Source organism: Onychomys torridus, chromosome 13 (assembly GCF_903995425.1).
Source record: "Onychomys torridus chromosome 13, mOncTor1.1, whole genome shotgun sequence".
NCBI classification, from domain to species: domain Eukaryota; kingdom Metazoa; phylum Chordata; class Mammalia; order Rodentia; family Cricetidae; genus Onychomys; species Onychomys torridus.
In genome coordinates, this window is record NC_050455.1 from 13,861,473 (window position 1) to 13,871,233 (window position 9,761).

General features: G+C 42.0%; 1 protein-coding gene across 1 annotated transcript; it reads left to right on the forward strand.

Moving 5' to 3' along the window:
* Positions 1 to 701: 701 nt before the first annotated feature.
* Positions 702 to 6,912, forward strand: Znf397 (zinc finger protein 397). The gene is made up of 4 exons (XM_036205266.1): positions 702 to 891; positions 2,527 to 2,979; positions 3,184 to 3,325; positions 5,785 to 6,912. Exons 2-4 carry the CDS (start codon positions 2,569 to 2,571, stop codon positions 6,813 to 6,815), a joined length of 1,584 nt encoding a protein of 527 aa, XP_036061159.1. The 5' UTR covers positions 702 to 891; positions 2,527 to 2,568; the 3' UTR covers positions 6,816 to 6,912.
* The last annotated feature ends 2,849 nt before the right edge of the window (positions 6,913 to 9,761 follow it).

Below are 9,761 nucleotides of genomic sequence, written 5' to 3' on the forward strand. Positions count from 1 at the left end.
ACACATGCCATATAAACGAAGACACACACACTCACACTCACTCACACACACACACACACACACACACATACATAAAAATAATAAAGGTAAATATTTTAAAACAAGGACAGACCGGCTGGGAAAGATGGCCCAGAGGTGAAGAGGACAGCTCTTGCAGAGGGCCAAGGTTGGGTTCCCAGTACCGACATGCACAACCACTATCACTCCAGTCCCAGGGGATTCAACGCCCTCCTCTGGCCTCTGCCCGCAATGCATGGTGTACATATACATGCAGGAAAAACATTTGTACACATGAACAACAGATACTAAAAAAAAAAAAAAAAAAAAAGGGAAAGAAGTGTCTGGCGCCCGAGTCACGGCAGCTGGGCTTTGTGCAATGGCTTTGTGCACACAGGACCGACCAGGCGGCTGCCGCGCCGAGCACCTGGGGCAGCTCGTGGGACCGTTACTTCTTGCTCCGTGCATTCACGCAGAGGTTTACTCCTGTCAGGGGTCACGGAAAACAGCTGTCAGGACGGGAAAATCTGAATAGGGAACTGGAAAACTGGGGGAGTGAGAAGGCACAGCCGCGACAATGGAGCTGGGGGGGGGGGGGGCGGAGGCGGCAGGAAGACCCCCACGTGGGCGGGGCGGAGGTTCGTGTGCGCGCGAGCGGAAGGGGCGGGGCGGACGGAGGCAGGCGCGTGCGCGCGGGCGGAAGGGGCGGGGACGCGCCGCGGGTCTTTGTGGCTGCAGTGTGCACTGCCCCGGCTGCGGCTCCTGGACGGCGCTCGGTCGGAGGGGAGGCGGTGGCACGCCCCGTCGCGGCCCTCAACCCCCGCTTTCCGCTGGACGGCCCGGTGGTGCCCCTCAGGCACGCGCCGACGCTGTGCTTTCACCCGAGGAAGACAGGTCGGTAGCGGGTGTGTTGTTCGCTGTGCGGGGAGCGGTGTGTCGTCGGCGCGCGGGGTCCCCTGTCACGGAACTGAGGGGTGGTGAGGGGTGAAGGAGAGTTGCAGCGCCGCCGCCAGGACGCAGGCTTAGCTCATGGGTGGCCCCTGCTCCGTTAGAGCGGGGAAGGGAGCTGACTTTGCGCTGCTTGACGGGGTCAGATTTCCCTGGTAGGAGTGGGGCTGGGTTAATGTGTAAGCGGGGACACAGGATGCTGTGGCTGCCTCGGCCCGGGCAGTGGGGAGCGTCTCGTCCTGCGCTCAGCCTTGTGAGCTTAGGGCCGGCTTTCAACACTAATTGAAGGGCAGCCAGGCCTCTGCATACACCCCTCCAAACATCAAGTCGTGTTTGTTCTATGTCCCCAAATCTAGTACCTGATTGCTACCATATTTCAATTAAATTTAGAATACTCCAGCTTTTGAGAGCTTAAGTTGACTTATCGTCCCTAATAGCATGTTTCTTTTTAACCCAAGCTAACTATTTTACAGTTACTGAATTCCTCACTAAATTCATTCATAGCCCAACATTTCTATAATATTGGCTCAGAACAAAAACCCACACACAGTAAGTGCCTCCGTGTTTGTTGAAAAATTCAGTATACTAGTGGGACCAAATGGCAAATATACAGCATTGTTTTATTTAAACAAATTCATGTTTAGTGTGTTTTTAAAATGTTACTACCATAAATGTAGACCAAAACTACCTGCTATAATAAACAATAACTAAAAAAAAAACCTAAGCCTGCATTATATTCTACCAAAAGCTGGGTGTGGTGTTGCATGCCTTAATAGTAGCTCGGCAGAGGCAGGAGGATATCTGTTAGTTCAAGGCCATCTTAGTCTATACAGCCGGTCCCAGGACTACATAGACCCTGTCTCAAAAAACCAGGGGAAAAAAATCTGCCAAAGTATTACTACCTTTAGATTTCTGAATCTGCAGCCTGTATTTTATTAAAATTTTCTGTGGCTGGGGATGTAACCCAGGGGTAGAATGCTTGTCTAGTACGGTGAAGGGCATGAGGTCAAGTCCCAGCACTGTCAAAGGAGGCCAAGGATGCAGCTTAGTAGCAAAGTGAAAGTGTCTGTTGTTTGTATAAGGCCCTGAGTTCATTCACAGCACTGAAAAAAGTTCTAGTTTCCATATGGAGTAAAGAGTTTTTCTTTCTTTTTTTTGGGGGGGGGGGGGGGGGGGGGCAGTTTCAAGACAGGCTTTCTCTGTGTAGCTTTGGAGCCTGTCCGGGAACTTGCTCTGTAGATCAGGCTGGCCTTGAACTCACAGAGATCCACCTGCCTCTGACTCCCAAGTGTGGGGTTTAAAGGCATGCACCACCACCACCTGGCTGGAGTAAAGAATTTAATCAGGACTGAAACATAGTTGAAAATGAAATAATCTCACTATGTAATTCGTATTAATATTGCATTCTTATACTTCTAAAATTTTTTCTGTAATTAGTGGTAGGAATTTTACACAGTGGGGGGTATGATCTTAAAATTTTGTCAACTTATTTAGTCTTAAGCCTGTTTCCTTTCGATGTCACAAGTTTTTGGAGATTTTTCTTCCAATGCTGTAGGTTAATAGTGTTTCCATATCTTGTAGGATCCTCCCCAGCACAAAACCCAGTTGTACTAAGGTTTTTGTATGGCTATGGAATCCAGAGAAATTTCAGCGTTAAAACCTCAGGATCAAGAAGAAGAATTAATACTAGTAAAAATAGAAGATAGTTTTTCTTGGAGTCAGAAATGTAAACAGAACGGGAGTACCCAATCTTGCCAAGAATTGTTTCGCCAGCAGTTCAGGAAGTTTTGCTACCATGAAACACCTGGGCCCCGAGAGGCTCTGGGTCGACTCCAGGAACTCTGCTATCAGTGGCTAATGCCAGAGTTGCACACAAAGGAGCAGATCCTAGAATTGCTAGTGCTGGAGCAGTTCCTGAGCATCTTACCTGAAGAGCTAAAGATATGGGTTCAACAACATGGTCCAAGAAGTGGTGAGGAAGCTGTGAATCTGCTGGAGGATTTGGAGAAAGAGTTTGATGATCCAGCACAGCAGGTGGGAACAGAGATATGTGTTGTTGAAAAAAAAAAAAATGCAGCCTAGATTACGTAGTATCTTATCTAGTTAAAATGTCTCTGAGGAGCCACAAACCTTAATATAACAATGACACATACCTATTTCCACCACCCATTCTTCACCTGTGGCAGTGGCTTCATTTACCTGTTTGAGATTTTTACTAATCATATTTTCTGGTTCCAGGTCCCAGATAGTCCACCAGGACCATCAGTGTCATGGAAAGATTTGACATATCTCAGAGCATCCCAAGACTCAACAAGCATCCAAGTCCAACCTTTGAAGACACAGCTAAAATCCTGGAAACCTTGCTTTTCCTCTAAAAGTGGTAAGAATAGAAATTTATCTTCAAATTTATGTAAGGGAGGCCTCTGTTCTGAAGGTGCGGACTTGCATTTATAAACTTGTTGCATGTGAACATCACTTGCATTAAAGCCAGAGGTACTCACTTGAGCAGCTTTGATTCCATAATCCTTATGAATTGCAGTCATCCTCTCTTGTATGAGGTTCCCTGTCCTTGATTCACTTCATCATTTTATAACCTGGAAGAGTGCTAGAAATGGCTAATCCTACAGTAGATATGTTTTCATCCTCAAGGAACTTTCAGGCCTTCATGAGTGGTTCACGGAGAAGAAAGCAGATGCATCCTAGTGCAGTAAATTACGGAATACAAGTAGGCAATGTGTGGATACTGCAGCAGCACACAGAACGACACCGAACCTAATATGAGATTCAAGGAGGGTTGGAGAGGGGGCTAAATGGTTAAGAGCATTTGTTGCTCTTGCAGGGGACCTTTGTTCAGTTCCTAGCTCCCACATGGCAGCTTACAACTGTAACTCCAGATCCAACACCCTTTACTGACCCCTGTGACACCATATTTGAACTATGAGTAGGAGAAAGCCAGGTAAATAGGTAGTTAGGGTGAGAGAATACAAACCATTATGGAAACTATAAGTTCTTCAGTTTGACTGGAGAATTGGTAAGGGAAGAAAATGAAAGAAAAACTAAAGGAGAAAATGAGGCATAGTTGTTAAAGCCTTTATGTCACACTAATTCACATCCTACATGTAAAGGGTACAGTTGAAGAGTAATGGATGAGAAAACGGCATTATTGGATTTGTGGTTTAGAACTCAGCTGGATAGTATAGAAATGATTGAAGAAAGGCAAAATTAGATGCTTATTAGAGGCTTAGAATCCAAAAGGCTACAGTGAATGAGGAAATCTGTGTTACTCTGGGGCAGAGAGAAGATTAAATCCTATTTCTCAGCATTGAAAGTGCATTGCAGTAGATGGTCATCATTAAAAACAGTTCATGGAAGAGAATAATCTGAATGTGATCAAGTTTCAGTCTTGAAGAGCTTGGCTAATAATGGTACTGTTCATAAAAAAGAAAAAAAAATCTGATGTATTTGGTATGGTACATTTGGGTACAGATACAAGCAAAAATCCAATATGACAGTTTCAAGGTAGATTTGAAGATCTGAAAAGACATAGCTTAAATATAAGTAGTAACTGAAATCTAGGGTAGAGAGTTTCAACAGTTAAGATACATGAAAACCCAGGGTAGACTCTGAAAGAACATAGTTTTTTAGTTACTAGCCCTAAAATCCGAAAGGAAAAGCTGAAACAACATGGAGAAAAGGAGGGTCACATGTAGTGTCTCACATTTTTAATCCAGCCTTTGAGTGGCTGTAGGATTGCCCTAAGTTTGAGGCCAGCCTGGTCTGCAGAGTGAAACCCTATGTCAAGAAGAAAAATAGAACAATGGAAGGTATGTGTCTCAGAATCATGCTAGAAGAAGATCCACGAAGTGCCCATTCAGTTATGTACAGTTAAAACCTGGTAACCCTGACAAGACTGCTGTGAGTAGACGTAGCAGAAGTCAAGAGGAAGGTAAACTGAAACCAGACTGTAGGCAGAATTGGGATGACTCCAGACAAACCATTTCAAGAAATTTACTGTGAATGTAAGGTTGCTCAACAGATACATAGGCAAGGAGCTTGGGTTTTAAGGAGGGAGGGAGTGACTTGGTTTGTTTTGGGTTTCTATGATAAAATACCCTGGCAAAAGCATCTTAAGGGGAAAATGGTTTATTTTACCTCATGATTATAGATTATATTTCATTATTGTAGGACAGTCAAGACAGCAAGAACTTGAAGCAACTAGTCACATCCATAGTAAAGAGAAGAGAAAGGATAAAAACACACATGCCTACCACTACACTCATTTTCTCCACTCTTACACAGTCCAGGACCCATATCCAGAAATGACACAGTCCACAATGTGCTGGGCCTTTTCACATCAATTAACATAAGACAGTTTCCCCCCACAGACATTCCCACAGGCCAACCTGATCTGGACAGTATCACTGAGACATTCTTCCCAAGTGATCCTAGATTATGTTGAATTGATAATTAAAAACTAACCATTACAGGAAGTCAACTTAGAAAGAGATTGAAAATAATAGAAAAGTAGTGAGCAATTGATCAGTTGAAGTCTCAAAAGAAAGAAAAGATGAAAGTCAAAAGGAAGATGTAGGCTTTAGCATTGGGAAAGAGAAAAGATCCCAGGTGACATCTTTCTAAGTAGATGACTAAAAAGTGACTAAGTTAGCCATAGTGGAGATTACATATAATCCCAACTACTTGGAAAGATGGGTAGGAAGAATCCCTTGAGACCAGAAGTACTGGGCTAACCTGTGGAATATAGAAAGACTTGAGAGTAACTAAAGAGATGTAAATCCTGGGGCTTATTAATTTTATTTTGTTTTGCTTTTACTATTTCAGATTCAAAGAATAATGAAACAACAGCAAACGAGGACATTTCAGAAGAAAAGTCACCAGGACTGCCTTGGGATCCTTCACTTAGAGGTGTTAGTGAGCACAAAAGCAATTCAGAGTGGCAGCGAAGAAGCCCCCCTCCTCTCCATAGGGGTAGTTTTAGTCAAGTGATCTTCACTCACAAATCCTTAGCAAAAAGAGACCATCACGATGAATCTCAAAGATGCTTAATTCTAAGTACAAACTCTGTAACCTGTCAGAAAGTTTCTCCAGAAGATAGACCTTACAGATGTGATGTATGTGGGCATGGCTTTAAACAGCTTTTCTCTCTAACACAACATCAGAGAATCCATACTGGAGAAAAGCCCTATAAATGTAATCAGTGTGGGAAGGCCTTTAGTTTGAGGTCCTATCTCATTATTCATCAGAAAATCCATAGTGGTGAAAAAGCATATGAATGTAATGAATGTGGAAAAGCCTTCAACCAGAGCTCAGCCCTCACTAGACATCGGAAAATTCATACAGGCGAGAAAGCTTGTAAATGTAATGAGTGTGGCAAAGCATTCAGTCAAAGTTCCTATCTAATTATACATCAGAGAATTCACACTGGTGAGAAGCCCTATAAGTGTAATGAATGTGGGAAAACCTTTAGCCAGAGCTCAAAGCTTATTAGACATCAGCGAATTCATACAGGAGAGAGGCCCTATGAATGCAGTGAATGTGGGAAAGCCTTCAAGCAGAGCTCAGAGCTGATTACCCATCAGAGGATACACAGTGGAGAGAAACCCTATGAATGTAGTGAGTGTGGGAAAGCCTTCAGTCTGAATTCAAACCTCATAAGACATCAGAGAATTCACAGTGGAGAGGAACCGTATCAGTGTAATGACTGTGGCAAAACCTTCAAAAGGAGCTCAGCCCTTGTTCAGCACCAGCGAATCCATTCTGGGGATGAAGCTTATATATGTAATGAATGTGGGAAGGCTTTTAGGCACAGATCAGTGTTGATGCGCCATCAGAGAGTCCATGCTGTTAAGTAACTTAATGTAATGACTGGTAAATAGTATATTTTTCTCTGTATTAGTCAAAAGGTTGACTTTGGAACAAGATTCCATAAAGGTAGTTTTAAAAAACAAATGGTCTTTAGTCAATCTAACTTGCTTTGTATAGCACTTCCCAATGCAGTGCAAATTTTCTTTGAAACTTACTGTGATTTACCACAAGAGATAAGGCCATTACTTTGAGCTATGCTCTTAACATTAGGAATACTCAGGAAAAAAAAAAAGTAATGTAATAATGAGATCTTATTTTCTATGAGAATGTCATGGGAAAGGCTTTATTCAGTCTGTCACTACATCTGATTGTTTGTACCAGGTTTGTGAGATAATATGGATGGCATGAGAAACTGCCTAAGAAACTGAAGTTTTTACTCAGTGGTAGCTAGTCAACAAGTAAAATGAGGAAACCGTTTCATCAGTGATTTGTTGATCCCAAGATAGGGCAAAAATGAAATGAGCTTGAGAAGAAAAAGATACAAATTAGTTTATACAAGCTGGGGGCCCTGTCCGTTCCCCACTTCTATGCTGGGTATTGAACTTGGGGTGGCACAAGCTAGGAAAGTGGTCAGTCCTGTTATTTTTTAATACCTGCTTTGTGCCAGGGACTAGAAATTTAGTGACAAAAGATCATTTCTACAGTCTAGTAGCAATTACCAGTCAGGTAATGACACTTCAGTATGGTCAGTATATTATAACCTTTGGGAGTGGGGTTTGGGTTTGAGACAGGGTTTCTCTGGATAGCCTTGGCTGTCCTGGTACTCATTCTGGCCTTGAACTCACAGAAACGTGCCTGCCTCTGCATCCCAAGTGCTCGGATTAAAGGCGTGTGCCACCACTGCCTGGCACTTTTCCCATTTCCCTCTTGTCCAAGAACTTTGGATAAAGGAAACTAAAATGATATGAAGAATGAGGAGTTAATCAGGAAGGAAGGCCAGGTTATAATAAAGGAAGAAATTTTTGTTTGTTTGTTTGTTTTACACCAGGAACAAAACATGGAACATTGCCTATTGAGTTGAGAATTAGCATCACATCTGTGAGAAGTATGACTACAGCCAGAAGTGCATATGAGCCTATGAAGAAGTTTCTAATAGATAAAACCTCGAATCCTTGGTCACAGCACCATGAAAAGCTTTGTCTTGGTAGTGTGGCCTAATGGAATGGGTAGTAAGTGGTTTCCTGGTACAGCTTGAGACAGTGTTTATCAACCAGGGAGACTGGTAGGAGTGCAATATGGAAGAGACAGCCTAGATGCAGACTCTAGGTTCTTTAGACAGTATTGGAGTTGCTATGTTAGAAGATGCCATAGCTCTAAGGCTGCTCCATTATGATTTTTCTACCTGAGCACAACTGCCTTGCTCAGGTGCTCAAAACATTGTCAGTTTCTGGGTCTTTGGATTTTTCTCCAAATGCCTTGCACATACTTTGTCTTATGTCAGCAATACTTATCAGTATCTTGCAAATTTTAAGGACGATGCTAGAGAAGTAACAACAGAAAGGGGTAATTTTGTCAGGTCTTTCCGTCTTCTGAGGAACCCATCAGGAAGAGTATCTATCGTAAGGCTGGTGCAGTGCAAGAAGGAAAGCTGATCAACTCAAGAAGCCTGTTTTCCCTGCACTCTGAACAGTGAGACAAAAGGATGAGGAATTCCTGGTCAGTCTGAGCTACATGATGAGATCCCATCTCAAAAATACTGTGGAGAAAAAGTCAATTCAAAGACTTAATGGTCTGAAGAAATAACATACCTTACCAAAATCAAATCTATATAGAAACATAGAACAATAATTCTTATGATACAAAAGTAATTCTGTCTTGGACATTTAGGTGAGTATGTACTAACTAATAAAAATAATGAACTAAATGTCTAATGTAGACGTTAAGTAGATAGATGATGTTAGAAAAGGAGAAATACCGTAGAGCTCTTAGAAAGATCAGAAGGAAATGTAATGGTTATTTGCCATGGGCTTTATGTATGTGTTAGTTAGTCATTAGTACAAATTATATTTTACACATAGGAAATGGTAAAATATCATAGCTAAAGGGTCAGAATTTTAACTCAGAACTCTATTCTGGAAGCACTTTACTACTATCCATGAAAAAGTCCCATTAACATTTAAATCAAAGACCTGTCAGTAACAATACATATATGTCCAGTCTTACAAGTTATAGTCATATTGGAATAGAAGTGAAAGGTGGTATTTGTTTTCCATATAAAACTAACAAGGATTCGAGCAAATTAGGACTCTCTTGCTGCTAACGTCTGTGAATACATATCTCTGGCTAGAAGCCTTAAGCACTGCCTTGGACTTTGACATTCTACCCAGAAATACACTTGAGAAACCATGAATATGCATCCTTACAAGCTGTTAAAACATGTTAAACATTCATGATATATTAAATACACAATATATACAACATGATCCTATGTAAAACATTATACATTAAAAATAATGGAAATATTCAATGTCAAGATGTTATACTGGTTACTCCTGGGTGATGAAGTTATAGGTAATGTGCTGTTTTTGTATTTCAAGTTTTACTGCAAAATCTAATACTGTTTGTAGAGGAAGGGGCAGGAGAATATAGTTCAGCTGTAAAGCATAAGTTTACCATGTTTAAAGCCTCAAGCTTAATCCCTAGATTCCCCAGCCCTAGGCAGAGCAGGTAGTGAACAAAGGCCCCAAATAGGTGTGGAAATAAGCCCTTGCCTTAACTAACTTAACTCTGGTCTTTCATTGTTGATGAAATCAATGCAGACATACCTACTTCATAATATTAGAAGAATCCCCTTCAAATTCTAAATTCCTGTGCAAGTGAGCTGCATGAAGATTTGTGGCTGAGAACTTCTGCCGTGAGTGCTTTTCCATGAATGCAGCAGGCATAAACAAGTTGTTATCTCACAGCAATAGCTCATGTGAAAGGAGCTGAAG